Raw genomic sequence first — 17,900 nt, forward strand, 5'->3', positions numbered from 1 at the left:
GGCTGCTACCAGCGGAGAATACGGCAGGCGGCATCAGGGCGGGATTCGTGCTGCCCCCCGGGCATTCTCCGACCCGGCGGGAGGATCGGAAAATCCTGCCAATTGCACTTGGTCCGCAAATCCAAATCATTTATGTAAATTGTGAACAATTGTGGGCCCAACACAGATTCCTGAGGGACACCACTATCTACTAATTGCCAACCAGAGAAACACCCATTAATCCCCACTCTTTGCTTTCCATTAATTAACTATAATTGACCATAGTTTGCTTCCTTCTCTCTCCACAGATGCTGTTAGATTTGCTGAGATTGTCTCGTGTTTTCTGTTTTTGCTTCAGATTCCAGCATCCACAATAATTTGCTTTTATCTTGTAATTGCGCTGTTTTCTTTCCCTCTGGCCTTTTGATATAGCAGTGAAGGTTGCAGTATTTTTCTTTTCTTCTAGCCCTGATACAGTAGTGATGGCAATAATGCTGCTGTTTTGTCTTTCTGATACTGTGGTTTTTATCATGCTGCTGTTTTTTACTTAGACACTTTGAAACAGCACTGATGGCTATTAAAGGCTGTGGCTTTGTTTTTCATTTGATTATTACAGTGCTAAATGCTACTCTATACTGCTTTTTGTTTTATTTTGGCACTTTAATAATTAAATAATGATGTTTGCTGTCCTGTTATTTTGCCTTATTTTGGTCTGGCCCACTACATCCCACCCCTCCCCACTGTAAAACTGAATCCCCCCCCCACAACTCTGAGATGTTTAAATGAAGTCACACAAGGAAAATGTTTGTGAAGTACTGAATTGATAGACGGACAATATATTGCTGGTGCATTAAAATCTTTTGAGAAAATAAATTCTTCTTAAGGAGCCCTTTCATAAGTTCAACAACTTCTCCGACAATAAATAGAAGTTATAAAAATTAAAGGATGCAGATGAGAGAAATTATGCAAAAATATTAAAATCAGTTTGTAAATTAGAATTATTCGAGATGCCAAAGGCCTTTTTATAATCTTAACTGTGATTACTGAGACAATTTGGTTTCCTGGCTTTTAGTTGTTTGTTAGTTGTAACAAAAAAAAATTTCATCTGAACAAATGATTTCAGATCACAAGCATCTAAAAAGGAAACATAATTTTCAGCTTAAAAATGCAGAGCACTCTGGAATGCCCATATGAAGGTTCAAAATAGACCTCTTAATATTATTCACAATCCATGCCATCTCCGAGCAGATTCTCATAAGTAAATGATCACCATGGAAACTTGCCACTCCACCTTCTAAACTAAGTGTGTCACCATCAGAGTTAAAGAGCATGTTTCCAAGAGGGATAAGCAGACACAGGGGCCTAAAAGTGTGCGGTCGATATAAATGCTAAATATAATCTCAAACGACAATCAATGTGCCTGTTTCACATTAATGAAAAGCAAAAGCAGTAAACACTGGAAATCTGAAATTAATCATTGATTATGGAGAGAGAAGAAGCAACGTCATCCTTTATCCAAGCTAGCAAAATAACATTTTTTTTTCATTTGTAATTTTTACCCATGAAATATTAATTTGTCTGTTCTTCTCAAATCTGCTAACTGACTTGCCGAATGGTTTCTATATTTATCTCCAGTCAGGTGATCTTTCAGTCACTTTTTTTCTCCCTTCCACCAAGTAGAATAAATAAATAATTAAGGGTCAATTGAGCTCATTCAGCCAATTGACCCCGATAACACTCTGCATGCGCCATAATATTGTTCACGTGGGCAGTCGGGCAGGAATGGGCAGGCCGGTCTGTAAAAAATGTTTTTCACAGGGCAGTAAGGAAGCTTGATACTAACCTTGGGAGTGCTCTTTGCACATAATACCTCCCTTTCTTCCTACCCACATGTGAGCTGTCCACACCCCTTAATCCACAGTCTCCAAAAGCAACACTACAGGATACTGACTCACAGGTACACGAAGATCTGAAAATATTGTACGCGTGCACATTGCAAAGGGATAACATCCAAGTTCTTCTCCAGAGAGAAGAGCAGCTTGTGTAAAAGAAAAGTAAATTTTACGGCCAATTTTTTTCAAATTCTGGGAAATAAAATTAGCAGAATGTGGGGGCCCCATCGCAAAGGGAGCAGGGCTATGAAACATGGCAAGCCTTTTAAAAGGCCATTACCTTGGCAGGAAAAGAAAATCCCACCCAACGCATTTACCTTTTTCTCAGAGGTGGGCAGCAGAGTGATGGAAAACAAAAAGAAAGGAGTGTCAACATTTTTCTTGATCTGCGGTTTGATTGGTTACTCTACAGTGGTTGTCAGTTGCTCATCAGCTGTGGTATAAAGACACCGAAAATAAATGTAAAGCCGAAATTCTGAGGCGGCACGGTAGCACAGTGGTTAGCACTGTTGCTTCACACCGTGTCTGCATGGGTTTGCTCTGGCTGCTCCAGTTTCCTCCCACATGTCCCGAAAGACGTGCTGCTAGGTAATTTGGACATTCTGAATTCTCCCTCTCCGTACCTGAACAGGTGCCAGAATGTGGCCATAAGGGACTTTTCACAATAACTTCATTGCAGTGTTAGTGTAAGCCTACTTGTGACAATAAAGATTATTATTATTTTCAAAGAGTGGAAGATTGGGATAGATCAATATTCTTTGCGTCTCGGGGCAAATCAAATATTTTCCCATAGACTGGATAAATTCCAGGCGGACGGATTGTGGGAACAATAACATTATGCTCATGGCTTCATTTAAACTTGAAACCATTTATAAACTTGTATTCTCTTACGTTATTCAAAGTTCTCATTGTAATTCATTCTAAATGTATTATACCAACCTACTTTCTGATGAATCATTGTATGATTTTGAACTGATAGACCTTACTTAAACTTAAAAGTATGATCCTTACAAAACTACCCAAGTGCTATGATTGGCAAAATGGGTGCAGATATCATCAAATACCATTATCAATTAAGCATTTAATTTATTGTGTGACAAATGTGTCGCATAGCTGCATAATTGTTTTTGAATATCTGTCAGTCATGACAAAGAAACATAACTTACCTTGAACAACCAGTCCAGTAGTTTCCTTGGTTGGAAGTTTCTTTTCTGGAGATTTGAGTAGTTCTGGAGCTGGAGTGACTGCAGAAATGAAAAGATGCATTCCATTAAACAGAAATGAAGAACCTGATGAGATTGCAATCAGAATTTTAAAAATCACTTTGGAAGGTGATTTACATTATTACATAAATCCAACACAGTGTTTCCATTATACTGAAGAAGCACATTAACTCTCCTGCTACTACAATAAGTACTGCATTGTTCTTCACTCAGCTTAATTATCTTTTACTATTTAATTTTTAACGTTGAACAATATTGTGATGCTACAAAGCATTCAAACCCAGGCTATTGGCGTAAGTAACATGGGCATAATTTCACGGGACAGAAACAGACTGCCATTTTGGGCATGTTTAGTGGGGTGTTTCTCAGCGCGATGTTTAAAGTTGCTTTGCCAGTGAGCTCGTCAGCCACTTTTAAATACCGCCCCGATCTTTCGAACCTCCTCAGCCACCCCACCACAGTGCCTGGACCCCTCAACTGCACACAAAACCCTTACGGGGACCTCGAGACTCTCCCCTCTCGCCTCACCTCTTAAGATCAAGGCACCCCGAGCCCAATTCCTGGCACCGGAAACCTGGCATCTGGGCACCTTGGCACTGCCAGTCAAGTACCTGGGAATTTCCCTGCCAGTGACACTGTCAAGATGCCAGATTGGCAGTGTCAAGGTGTCCAGGTGCCAGCAGGAGTTCCAGGGTACGATCCTATTCAGAGCCCAACAACCCGGGGATCTCTAATGACCTGGGAGTTCCCCCCCCCCCCCCCCCCCCCCCCCCCGCCCCGCCTCCCCGCCTCCCCCAGGGTGTTCTTATGCCTAATCCACATTTGTGGAAACCAATGCTAAATGTCGCCCTGGTAGGTCTCCCAGTTAGTTCCGGGGCCCCAGGAGAATATGGCGCAGTCATGTTCAAAGGAGCCGAATGGTTCACTTAAACATGCAAATCCGGATCTCGCCCGCGTTGGTAAGATCCAGATCGCAAAGTCTCACGAGATTCGGTTAAATCTCGTGAGATGTTTCGAGCATCGCAAATCTCGCAAGAGACCTCTCATGATATTGAACGGCTTCATTGCATCACCAAGTCGGGTGCGACGAACAACTACAACGCGTCCAAACCCAGGCAATTGGCGCAAGTAGTGCAATAGGTTTTGGTAAACAGGTTAAAATGCACAATACATGAAATAAGAACATAAGAAAGGAAATATTGAATTATAGGGAAAACCTGGAGAAAATAAGGTAGCAGACCATGGTAGTTTATGAGGATCAATAACAAAAGCATATTAAGTGTGCTGTATAAAAAGTGTATGACTCAATTGACATCTTGGGAGCAAAATTGAATAGCTTCCAAAAACAAGCACAAGGACTAACATTTGTAATTAACCTGCACTTGTCCTCCTAATGCATGCAGAATGCAACTTTCATATTGACTGATTATTAAATACTGTAGTATGCAACCCAATCCTAAATGCCCTGTGCAATAGCTGCATACCTCAGCAGGGGTCCAAATTTGTGCACAGTCACTGAATGTTGGTTAAAGGCTACTTAACAGCAACCTCCACATTCTAGCTGTAGTAGGTGCTGGAAGTGGCTGGATAAGAGAGTCTTATCTGCAACACAGGTAACTAATGGCGGAAACAGGGTAAGTGGAATCCTCCAAGGTTCCCCAAAGTAGAATAAGACACTGCTGGAGGGGCAGAGAGGTTCCCTAGACAAACTTTAATAGCCCCAGGAATTGGTTGCACTGCAAGAAGACGTTTATTGAGCTTACATGAATGGTCACGATCAGTAAACTCATCCTCAAATAAACCTTCTTCTTCTTAGGCAGTCCCTCAGGACCAAGGGCAGCACGGTAGCATGGTGGTTAGCATAAATGCTTCACAGCTCCAGGGTCCCAGATTCGATTCCCGGCTGGGTCACTGTCTGTGTGGAGTCTGCACGTCCTCCCTGTGTGTGTGTGGGTTTCCTCCGGGTGCTCCGGTTTCCTCCCACAGTCCAAAGATGTGCGGGTTAGGTGGATTGGCCATGCTAAATTGCCCGTAGTGTCCTAAAAAAAAAGTAAGGTTAAGTGGGGGGGTTGTTGGGTTACGGATATAGGGTGGATACGTGGGTTTGAGTAGAGTGATCATTGCTCGGCACAACATCGAGGGCCGAAGGGCCTGTTCTGTGCTGTATTGTTCTATGTTCCCTATGTTCTAAGGATGATTTTCTTCTACTCCAGGGTTGTGGGTCCTGAGGTGGCTAAAATGTCCAGTGCTGAATCCACACACACTGCCACAGGTGGGGAAGGTACGGTTTGCTGAGGCGGGGGGTGGAATGCTGGAATTTTGGTACATTCCTTCCACTGTTTCTGTTTGGCCTTTCACAGATGCTTCTCCAGCTCAAGCTGTCTCAAGGAAGCGATTCCCACAAATCAGAGGGTATATTGCATTTTTTTCAGAGAGGATTTGAGAATGCCCCTGAAATGTTTTCTTTGCCCGCCTCGTAACTGCTTGCTGTGGCAAAGCTCAAAGTAGAGAGATTGTTTTTAACAAGTGAAGCACTGCTCCATTCAGTACAACTGCTTTGTTCACGTACTAAAAATGTTTATCAGCCATGTTTCATACCTCAGATTCACAGATTCACTTCACCCTTGTATACTTCACACCGTGGCAAGCCTCACACCCACATCTCACATTGACAGCTATTCAAACATGGCAGCTACATAATCCAAAACATTATGCCATGAGTAGGCCTTGTGAAGCAGTGATAGCGCCCCTACCCTAGGACCAGAATCTCCGGATTCAAGTCTAACCCCAGGACATATTATCCACGGAAAGAGTATTCAACATGGTTCAACAGTCTGATAATCAGCTCAGAAGCCCTTCCACCTCTTTCCCCCACTATTGACCAAACGATAAAAAGTATATGGGTGAGAATATATGCTAAGAACAACATTGACACAATCCCTATCTCTTGCAGGACAAGGTGGTGCACAAATCAAAGAAAGCAGGAGTAAACTTTCAGGAAACAGGCATACTGCTTGTCCTCATCCATATGGAAGAGATAGTACTCACCATCACTAAAGTGATAATGTCAAAATCCAAAGTCAGCCATGAAGATGATAGTATACTTGGACCTAATCCTCTTTTTCATATCCCACTTTCCTCTCATTCCACAATTTGTTCTGTTTCACAAGCTGCAGATAGTTTAATGATACATCTCTTGCTTTCCTCCCTTCTTACCTCCCACTGATGCCTTTATCTTTTCAGATACCCAAGTACTGCAACCTGACCCAGCAGTGGTGCAGAAGTAAGAATTTGGACTGGAAGAAAATTCTGATGATGAGGAAACACAGTTGCTCGCTCTGAAACCCGCAACCACGAGTTCAGATACTGATAGTGAATGTACGTTCGAGTGTGTGGGATCAGCTTGTGGGAAGGTGCTAGGTATAGGGGGTTCTCAGTCAGGGCAGAGGAAAGAATAATACAGGTGCCAGCTCACCAAAAGATGATGTTGCACACAGGTTCCACTGCAGAGGACTCAGATTAGGATGAAGGAATTCAGAAAAATAACCTTGCACAGGGCCTTGCACGGAACTTGGAAGCCATCCTTTCCAGCATGGAAGTGGTGACCAACTCCACGGCAACAATTACAGACACACCCACGTTGTCATGTCTGATGGCTGATGTCCCAGCTTCCATTGCAGCACAAGCAGAAGCCACACAATGTTCCGTGGCAGCTCAGACTGAAGTCATGTAAACTCAGCTTGCATGTTGCCATCCTTAATGTGGAGATCGATGATTAATAAATTTGCCCTTTCTTGTTTGATTGGTTCCTTATTGGTGACAGCTCAATAGTAAAATACATTCTGATTTGGAAAAGGCATATCCTCATGAAAAGGATATTTTTGTTTTGTTGTGGCCAGCCCAGGAGGTTGAATCGAAGGGAGGCAGTTCGCACTTTCTTATAATAGCTGTATCCTTGACTAAAGGTCAGCAGCCTTCCACCAGCCATGCTGCGACCAATGGTGTAATACAGTGTAATAGCACTCCGCCAGGCAGAGACACATGGAAGATAAGCACTAAGGGAATCCACAATGCACTAGTTACATTTCTAGTCAATGGAAACCACTAAGAAATTGATGCTGGGAGATTAATGATGGCAAAGCCGTTGACTGTCAAGGAGAGAAAAACGCTCTTGTTGGAGATTGTTATTTTCTGGCACAGTGTAGCAGAAATGTTACTTGCCACTTATCAGCATTTTTCAGGAACAAATATATCCTTGTCGTTTGTACAAAGTATGACACTAACCAACGGAGAATTTCCCTCCTGACATCTATTGACTTCAATTTTAAAAGAGCCCTTGATGCTACCCTCAGTCAAATGGGTGTGATGTTACTTTGATGGTGGTACAGTGGGTAGCACTGTTGTTTCACAGCACCAGGATCCCAGTTTCTATTCCTGGGTTGGGTCACTGTCTGTGCGGAGTCTGCACGTTTTCCCTGTGTCTGAGTGGGTTTCTTCCAGGTGCTCCGGTTTCCTCCCACAAGTCCCGAAATGTTAGGTAATTTGGACATTCTGAATTCTCCCTCTGTGTACCGAACAGAATGTGGTGACTAGGGGCTTTTCACAATAACTTCATTGCAGTGTTAATGTAAGCATACTTGTGACAATAAAGATTATTAAAACATTTAAAAATTAAGATAGACTCTCCAACTGCACATCTGGAATTCAACGCATTTGATCACGATTTGATCAAGTCTGTAATAAGATTTTGAGCTGGTTCGTCCTGGCACAATCATATCTAAGTAGTAGTGAGCAGGTTATTTCTGACTAAGTGTCTCTTAATATTACTATCAATGACACCTTCCAGCACGTTGCTGATGATTTGCCCATGCAGACAGATGGGGTGGTAATTAGCCAAATTATATTTTTCCTGTTTATGTTGGGCGGCACGGCACAGCTCTAGGGTCCCAGGTTTGATTCCTGGCTTGGGTCACTGTCTTTGTGGAGTCGGCATGTTCTCCCGTGTCTGCGTGGGTTTCCTCCGGGTGCTCTGGTTTCCTCCCACAGACCAAAAATTTGCATTGGCCATGCTGAATTGCCCTTAGTGTCCAAAACTGTTAGGTGGGATTACTGGGTTATGGGGGGATAGGATGGAGGTGTGGAATTAGAAGAGATGATGCATAAACTTATTTGGATATAAAAGTTGATAGTGTAACTGCGGTCCTTTTGCTTGTTAGGTTCTCAAAATTGGATATTATAGTCCTATAAATGCTTTCTGAAGCAATTTTAAGCCAAATGCTAATCGTGTTCCTAGATCATCAGGTATCTTGAGTCAATTTTGAAACATTAACTCAGCAATTTTGCTTTGAGTGAGATTATCAAGAGATGCATTTTAAATATACTTTAAACCTTACCAGATTCTTAATTTAAAGTGCCATTGTTGGAGAGCTATTAAATGGCTCATTTTCACAAAAAGGCTATATTTCTAACTTTTTATCAATCACTGCTTTATAACCACCTGCATCGAGTTTTTGCCACACCACAATTTAAATAAGTGTGAAAATACTGCAAGAAGTAATATGGATCCAGCAGCCAGGTGAGTTAAGAGAGACTTCTTTGTAAGGGCCAGTGCAGACTTGATAGGCCGAATGGCCTCCTTCTGCACTGTAAATTCTATGATTCTAAGCCATATCTGGTCAATGTTTCACTCTGTTGGGCAGATGCCAGTTTTGTAGCTACACTGGAGTAGCTTAGCAAGGGGAGTAGCTAGATTTGGAGCACACATCTTCAGTACTACAGCCAGGCTATTGTTGGGATCTTTACCCATGTCTCATGCCTTTAGTCATTTCTTGATATCATATGGAGTGAAATGAATTGGCATTAAATTAAGTTAAATTAGATTGGCATCTTTGATGCTGGGAACCTCAGGAGGAAGCCGAGATGATGGATCATCCATTAAACATTCCTGGCTAGAGATGTTTGCAAATGCTTCAGCCTTGTCTTTTGCACGAAATGGACTCTGGCATCATCGAGGATACGAATGTTCATGGAACCTTCTGCTTTCCTTATTCCCTCAGAGTAAAATTAAAGTAAGAATTTGAAAAATAAGAATTAAGGAGGACCTGTTTGCAATTGTCAGACCTTTTAAGAAAGTAGAGAAGATAAGGTAATGAACATCCAGGCAAAGCATGGTTATTTTGAAAGTTACTTTCTCATCGATATTTATGAATCACCTCAGGTGTACAAGCAAATTCTGAAGAAAACCATTACAAGTAAGGGAATGGTTGTCAAAGGATTAAAGGCTAAAATAAGTAAAGCAGAATCTTCTGAAAGAAAAATAAGAGAACTAAAGAAGACGAGACAAGCTTTGCAAAGATTTGAACTAACTAATTCGGAAATGGACAACATTTCAACTCATTTACATCCTATTCACTTGGACAGAGTTAAAATTGGGCCCAAACTGGTTAGGTCTCGGGAACGCATATTACAGTGAGACTAACTGTCTCATTCTACTATGCAGATTTGGCAGAAAGTTATCCCACCCACAATGGGCGGGGTTCACATTGCAGGGTCTCGAGAGATCGCGGTTGATCTCACAAGGCGCGGCAAGCCAGTAGACCTGAAAGTGGGATCTCCCAGCCAGGGCCGGCTCAAGGCACCGGCAACTCGGGCAGTCGCCCGGGGCGCCATGTGCTAGGGGGCGCCAGACTCGGGTCCCGCGCATGCGCAGTTGGGCCGGTGCCAACCAGCGCATGCGCGGTGGCCGCCCTCCCCCAGGGCGGCCCCGCCCCCCCGATCGGTCCACTCCCCCCGCCCCCTCCTCGGGACCGCCCCCCCCTCGGGTCCGCCCCCCCGCCCCGCCCTCGGGTCCGCCCCGCCCTCCGCCCCCCCAGGCCCCCATTCGGGTCCGCCCCCCCGCCCCTCCTCGCCCCCCCCCCATGGCCCCCCCCCATGGCCCCGCCCCCCCCAAGGGCGCCGAAGTTCAGCTTGCCCGGGGCGCCAGCAACCCTAGGGCCGGCGCTGCTCCCAGCATCTACCGGTCACCTTGCACAATGCTGCTTTTCAGGCACAATGTGACAGGTAGATCCCACCCTCAGTATCTGTTCCATAAAGCCCCTTAGGTTTATTATATGTGTCAATAAGGGAGGTGATGGCATAGTGGTATTGTTGCTGGACTAGTAATCCAGAGACTCAGGACGATGATCTGGGGACCTGTGTTCAAATCCCACCACAGCTGGTGATGGAATGTAAACTCAATAAAATATCTGGAATTAAAAGTCTAATGATGGCCATGAAAACATTGTTGATTGTCATAAAACCCATCTGGTTCATGAATGTCCTTCAAACAAAGAAATCTCCCATCCTTACCTGGCCTGCATGTGAATTCAGACTCACAGCAATGTGGCTGTCTCTTAACTAACTGTCCCTTCAAGGGCCTCAAGGGTAATAAGGGATGGGCAATAAATGTTAGCCCAGCCTGTGACACCCACATCCCATGAACAAATAAAAAAAAGTGCCTCAGCCCAGAAACCAGTCCAGTGAACATTCATTGCACCCTCCATGGCAGGTGAATCAAAAGTCAAATGATGACCACAAAACCACTGCCGATTGTCGTAAAAACCTATCTGGTTCACTAATGTCCTTTAGGGAAGGAAATCTGCCATCCTTACCTGGTCTGGCCTACATGTGACTTCAGACCCACAACATGTATGTTCATTCTTCAACGAAGGTCAAAATTACACAGAGTGCTCCAGGTATGGCCTCATCAACATTGCTTACAATTGTTCTAATTCCTCTTCACTTTATACACCAAACCTTTTGTAACAAAATGTTAACATAACATTTCCCTTCCTAATTGCTTGCTGTACCTGCATATTAACATTTTGTTTTTCATGTATAAGGACATCCTCTGAATGCAAACATTTTCCAGTCTCTTGCCATTCAAAAAATGTTTTTTCTAATTTCCCTATCATACTGAATAACTTCAAACTTCGCCATTTCGCATTCCATTTGTCATAATCTGGCCTAATCATCTGACCTATCTATATCAATCAGCACCCTCTTTGTGTTTAACTCAATGATTACTTCCAGTTAAACTTGGATGGCACTCTGTCTGCTCATCTAAGCCATCTAAGCTGCTATTTGGGCACAACGCAACTGGTTGATCTCGCTCGTTATCTCACCCAGAGACACCCAAATCTGCATTTTAAAGTAACTATTACTTCAACAACAGAGAAAACACGAGTTCCATAAACTCAGTCCCCAGCATCCTTGCAGTGTTTCTGATCAGAAAGCTTAGAAAGCTTAGAACTCCTGTCTTTGCTCTCTGACATACAGACTATTTTTAGTCTTTCCCTCTCTCTGGGCGAGATTCTCCCAAAACGGGAGAAATCGTAAAGCTGCCGTAAAACCCGGGCGGGTTTTACGGCAGCGCGCCCCTTCCCGACGGGGGACCGATTCTGGTCCCCGGTCGGGGCTAGCAGCCCGACGCCGTAGGCTCCGGCAAGACGGGCTTAACGAAAATCGTTAAGCCCGTTTGCCGGAGTTAGCGCCGGCTGACGCGTCATATGACGTCAGCCGCGCATGCGCAGTTTGGAAGACTCCAACCCGCGCATGCGCGGGTGACGTCATCGCGTTTTTGCGCGAAACCCGCGCATGCGCGGGCCGGGTTGCCCCTCAGCCGCCCCTCGAATGGATACTGCGGGGCGGCGGAAGGACAAGTAGTGCGCGGGCATCGGGCCCGCTGCCCGCGATCGGTGGGCACCGATCGCGGGCCCATGGCACCCTTGGCACGGCCGTGGTACTGCCGTGCCAATCGGTGCCATGGTTATAAAAAGCGAGTTTGTGACGCCGTTTTTACGAACGGCAAGACCAGGTGTGTTTGCCGTTCGTAAAAACGGCGGAAAGGGCTGGGACTTCGGCCCATCTAACAGCTGAGAATCGCTGCCGGCCGTAAAAAAACGGCGGCAGCGATTCGGGTCGGGACTTCGGCGGGCGGGTGGGAGAATAGCGGGAGGGCGGCAAAAATGTCGGGAAGGCCCTCCCGCTATTCTCCCACCCGTCGTGGGGGGCGGAGAATTTCGCCCTCTGTGTGCCACTGGATACTTGTTGCTGGGCAACAGCACAGTTTCTTTTAAAATTATATTTTTTCCCAAAAATCACTAAACTACGAACCCCTTGGTAATCCATCTCTTCACTTTAAGGGTTGTAAAACCTTAGTAAAAATGCATTTATACAGGGAGCACAGTGGCGCAGTGGCTAGCACTGCTTCCTCATTGCATTGAGTACACGGATTCGATCCTAGCCCCGGGTCACAGTCCATGTGGAGTTTTCACATTCTCCCCATGTCTGTGTGGGTCTCAGCCCCACAACCCAAAAAGATGTAGAGGGAGATGAATTGGCCATGCTAAATTGCCCTGAAATGGAAAATAAGAATGGTACTCTAAATTTATTTTAAAAAATGCATTTATACTAACAAATTCAGACGACCTTTAGCTAGGAGGTCCTCCACATTTCCAAGGACCAAGCTCATAAAAAAACCTAAATGGAAATGGAACCACCTTTCTTATCACAAATTTTAAAATAAAGCTAGAGTTTGACATTGTTCCTAACAATACAAAGTATTTGTTTAACATCTCAGTCATTTCCTTATTCCCCAATTTGATAATGGTGGCCATGACACTCACTCATTGTCATAAAAACCCATTTTGTTCATTAATGTCTTTTGGGAAGTGACATTTGGCCATCCTTACCTGGTCTGGCCTGTACGTGACTCCAGACCCATAGCAATGTAATTGACTGCTCTGTCAGCTGAAATTGCACAAGCCACTCAATCCAAGGGATGGGTAGAAATGCTGCCTTTCCAGCAATGCCCTGATCCCATGTAAGAATAAAAAAAAACTATCCTTCTCCTATTTCCATGCCTATAGAAATGTGGACAATCTATTTTTATGTCTCGTGTTATTCTACTCTCATAGTCTCTTTTCTCTTTCCGCTTTCCTTTGAATGGAATTTCTTGGGAATTGATTTTGTACCTTTACTTTTTATGATCTTGGTTGGTATTCCCTGATCCAAGTTTGCCTGCCACCACTGCCAAAACTCCACCCACTTTGGCGCTCAGCCAAAACTCCATTCCCTTTAGCAGGACTGGCGAATCCCGCTGGCGTGACTGGACGGAAAATTCCAGCCCTTATCACTAGACAAAATGAGAGGAGTATTAGCAGAATATTAAGTTCATTTTTGGTAATATGATTTGTAACTGCACTTAATTTTGATTAGCGCCACATTATCCAAATCTAAAATTATGACCTGTGCTTAAATAATACTTCATCAAATCTGCCAAAATCAGCCCAGAGCACTTCACAGATAATTAGTTGCTCTGAAATGCTGACTGTGATATGTAGCAAATACAATAATCATTTTGCACACAGGAAGATCCTGCAGCAATGAATTTAGTGACAGTCAATCTATCCTGACAACATTGGGCAGGGAGGTTAGTTCACTAGGAGAACTCCACTTTTCTTCTTTAAACAGTTCCAACTACTTATCATTTTCAATACTCTCCTGAACATGCAGATAAGGCCTCAGGTTATTATCTCATCTCAAGGACAAACTCAATTACATTTTTGAGTTCTATGCTAAGCATTTAACTTGGGGGTCAGCATCACCAACTGCTCCCCCAGGTCCAGTAGCTGCAAAAACATAGTAAGATCAAGAAATTGATCATAGAACTATCTGACTTAATGTCAGTTTATTAAAATGCAATTTACGTGATTCTCTTCATTTTCTGCAGGCAGAACGAATGTATACATTATCAGATCAAGACTCAAATTCTAAACTAACAGATAATTTACCTATTCCATGTGAAATAAGTTAAAAGTATCGCAAACTTTGTGACCCTTTAAAACGTTTCTCCTCATAGCTCATAGCTAAATGCTGAAATGGTTGCTCACGCCATGCATATTGAAACACTGGGATAGAGTCAAATTAACCCAGGCTCTCTGTTGGCTGTAAATGGAGATACACTAAATGCCTTCAGATAACCTTCAACAATGGGGCCTTTTGCTTAAAAATATTAAGTCCATCATAGAACTGCAGTCAATCAGAGGCCCTTCTTGTAGATCTCAGATAAAACTATAAACGACAACTGTAAATGAAAACGATCAAAATTGGAAGTTTGATATATTTGGTCAGTGAAATCCTATGAAAATGTGTCAAGACACTATGGCCGGGATTCTCCCCTACCCGGTGGGGTGGGGGGGGGTCCCGGCATAGCGGAGTGGCGCCAACCACTCCGGCATCGGGCCTCCCCAAAGGTGCAGAATTCTCCGCACTTTTAGGGGCTAGGAGAGTGGTTGGCGCCATGCCGACTGGCGCCAAAACCGGCGCCAACGGCCTTTGATGCCCGCCGCCCGGCGTCGGGGCTGGCCAAAAGGCCATCGCCGGTTTGCGCATGCGCCGGTGCGTCAGCGGCCGCTGACGTCACCACCGGCGCATGCGTGGTAGGGGGGTTCTCTTCCGCCTCCGCCATGGTGGAGGCCGTGGTGGCGGCGGAAGAAAAAGAGTGCCCCCCCGCCCCCCGATTGGTGGGCCCCGATCGTGGGCCAGGCCACCGTGGGGTCCGATCGCCCTGCGACCCCCCCCCCCCCAGGAACCCGGGCCCCACTCGCGCCGCCAATCCCGCCGCCACCAGAGGTGTTTGAAACCATGTCGGTGGGATTGGCCTCTCAGTGGCGGGGCTTTGGCCCATCGCAGGCTGGAGAATCGCTGCAAGGGGTACGCAGATCGGCGCGGGGGGCCTGCCGATCGGCGCGGTGCAATTCCCGCCCCCGCCAATTCCCGGGTGGCGGAGAATTCCAGCCATGGCGGGGGCGGGATTTACACCGGCCCCGGGCGATTCTCCGACCCGGCCGGGGGGGTCGAAGAATTTCGCCCTATATTAGCAAACTTCTAGTTACATAGATACATAGAAGATAGGAGCAGGAGGAAGCCTTTTGGCCCTTCGAGCCTGCTCCTCCATTTATCACGATCATGGCTGATCATCCAACTCAATAGCCTAATCCTGCTTTCTCCCCATAGTCTTTGATCCCATTCTCCCCAAGTGCTATATCCAGCCGCCTCTTGAATATATTCAAACTGTTAGCATCAACTACTTCCTGTGATAATGAATTCCACAGGCTCACCACTCTTTGTGTGAAGAAATGTCTCCTTATCTCTGTCCAAAATGGTTTACCCTGAATCCTCAGACTGTGATCCCTGGTTCTAGACACACCCATCATTGGTAACATCTTCCCTGCATCTACCCTGTCTAGTCCTGTTCGAATTTTATAAGTCACTATGAGATTCCCCCCCCGCATTCTTCTGAACTGCAGTGAGAACAATCCCAACCTTGTCAATCTCTCCTCATATAACAGTCCCTCCATCCCTGGAATCAGTCTGGTAAACCTTTGCTGCACTCCCTCGAGAGCAAGAACATCCTTCCTCAGAGAAGGAGACCAAAACTGCACACAATATCCAAGTGTGTCCTCACCAAGGCCCATACAATTGCAGCAACACATCCCTGCTTCTATACTTGAAACCTCTCGCAATTGGCCTTCTTTACCGCCTGCTGCACCTGCAAGCTTACCTTCAGCGAATGGTGCACAAGGACATCCAGGTCCCGCTGCACACTCCCCTCTCTCAATTTACAACCATTCAGGTAGTAATCTGCCTTCCTGTTTTTGCTTCCAAAGTGAATAACCTCACACTTATCAAAGTTATACTGCATCTGCCATTTATTTGCCCACTCACCCAACCTGTCCAGGTCTTGCTGTAGGATCCCTGCATCCTCGTCACAATTCACCCTCCCACCTAACTTGATATCATCTGCAAACTTTGAGATGTGACATTTTGTTCCCTCATCCAAATCATTAATACATATTGTGAATAGCTGGGGTCCCAGCACCGATCCCTGTGGTACCCCACTAGTTACAGCCTGCCAATTTGAAAAGGACCCATTAATTCCTATACTGTTTCCTCTCTGCTAATCAGTTTTCTATCCACCTCAATACATTTCCCCCAATCCCATGCGCTATAATTTTGCACAATAATTTCTTATGCGGGACTTTGTCAAACGCCTTCTGAAACTCCATGTTCACCACATCGACTGGCTCCCCCTTGTCAACTGTACTGGTTACCTCTTCAAAGAATTACAACAGATTTGTCAAGCATGATTTTCTCTTCATAAATCCATGCGGACTCTGACTGATCCTGCCACTGCTTTCAAAATGTTCCGCTATAAAGTCCTTGATAATGGATTCAAGCATTTTCCCCACCACCGATGTTAGGCTTACTGGTCTATAATTCCCTGCTTTCTCTCTACCTCCCTTTTTGAATATCGGAGTGACGTCAGCTACCCTCCAATCTGCAGGGACAGGTCCAGAGTATATAGAATCCCGGAAGATGACCACCAATGCATCCACTATTTCCAGAGCCACCTCCTTAAGCACTCTGGGATGCAGATTCTCAGGCCCTGGGGATTCATCCGCCTTCAATCCTATCAATTTTCCCAGCACCATTTCTCTACTAATGTTGATCTCCCTCAGTTCTTCCCTCTCACTAACCCTTTCATTCTCCAACATTTCTGGGATCTGATTTGTGTCCTCATTTGTGAAGACAGACCAAAATATGTATTCAATCGCTCAGCCATTTCTTAGTCCCATATTATGCATTCCCCTGTTTCTGTCTGCAGGGGGCCTACATTTCTCTTTACCAATCGCTTCCTCTTCAAGTATCTGTAGAAACTCTGAGTGTCAGTCTTTCTGTTCCCTGCAAGCTTCCTTTCGTATAGTACTTTCCCCTTCTAAATCAACGCCTTTGTCCTTCTTTGCTGAATTCTAAACTGTTCCCAAACCTCAGACCTATTATTTTTCTTGGCCAATCTGTATGCTTCTTCCTTGTATCGGATACTATTCTAATTTCTTTTGTAAGCTATGGATTGGCCCCCTTACCACCTTTGCTTTTGTGTCAGACAGAAATGAACAGTTGCTGTAGTTCCTCCATGTGTTCCTTGAATGTTTGCCATTGTCTATCCACTGTCATCCCTTTGAGTAACTCTCCCCAATCTATCAAGGCCAACTCACACCTCATATCTTCATAGTTCACTTTATTAAGATTCAGCACCCCGGTCTCTAAATCAACTACTTCACTCTCCGACTTGATAAAAAATTCTAACATGTTATGACCGCTCATCCCCAAGGGGTCTCGTACAGCCAGATTGGCAATGATTCCCTTCTCATTACACAGTACCCAGTCTAAGATGGACTGCTCTTTACGATCCATCCCATATACACTCCAGGAATTCCTCCTCTGCGGTATTGTGGCTAATTTGATTTTCCCAATCTATGTGAAGATTACAATCACCCATGATCACTGATATTCCCTTGTTATATGCATCTCTAATTTCTTGCTTAATGCCATTCCCAACCTCACCTCTGTAGTTTGGAGGTCTCTATGACACCCACTAATAATTTTTGTCCCTTGGTATTTCTCAACTCTACCCATACAGATTCCACATTGTCAGAGCTAATATCCTTTCTCACTACTGTGTTAATTTCCTCTTTAACCAGCAGTGCCACGCCACCACCTTTTCTTTTCTGCCTGACCTTCCTAAATACTGAAAACCCTGGGACATTCAGTACCCATCTCTATTCGCTCTGCAGCCATGTCTCCGTAATCCCAATTATATCATACCCATTTATATCTATCTGCACGATTAGTTCATCCACTTTATTGCAAATGCTCCATGCATTAAGGCACAGAGCCTTTAAGTTTGCCTTTTTCACAACGT

The 17,900-nt window shown here is 44.8% G+C and overlaps 1 protein-coding gene across 3 annotated transcripts in view; it reads right to left on the reverse strand.

The window, feature by feature from the left end:
- The window catches only part of trdn (triadin), a 289,756-nt gene that overhangs the window by 86,346 nt on the left and 185,510 nt on the right, over positions 1 to 17,900 (reverse strand). For all 3 annotated transcript variants that reach the window (XM_038799724.1, XM_038799725.1, XM_038799723.1), the window contains one exon: positions 3,038 to 3,115. In XM_038799724.1, the coding sequence (XP_038655652.1) occupies positions 3,038 to 3,115 (78 nt within the window). The remainder of the gene's footprint in view (positions 1 to 3,037; positions 3,116 to 17,900) is intronic.

Source organism: Scyliorhinus canicula, chromosome 6, assembly GCF_902713615.1.
Source record: "Scyliorhinus canicula chromosome 6, sScyCan1.1, whole genome shotgun sequence".
NCBI classification, from domain to species: domain Eukaryota; kingdom Metazoa; phylum Chordata; class Chondrichthyes; order Carcharhiniformes; family Scyliorhinidae; genus Scyliorhinus; species Scyliorhinus canicula.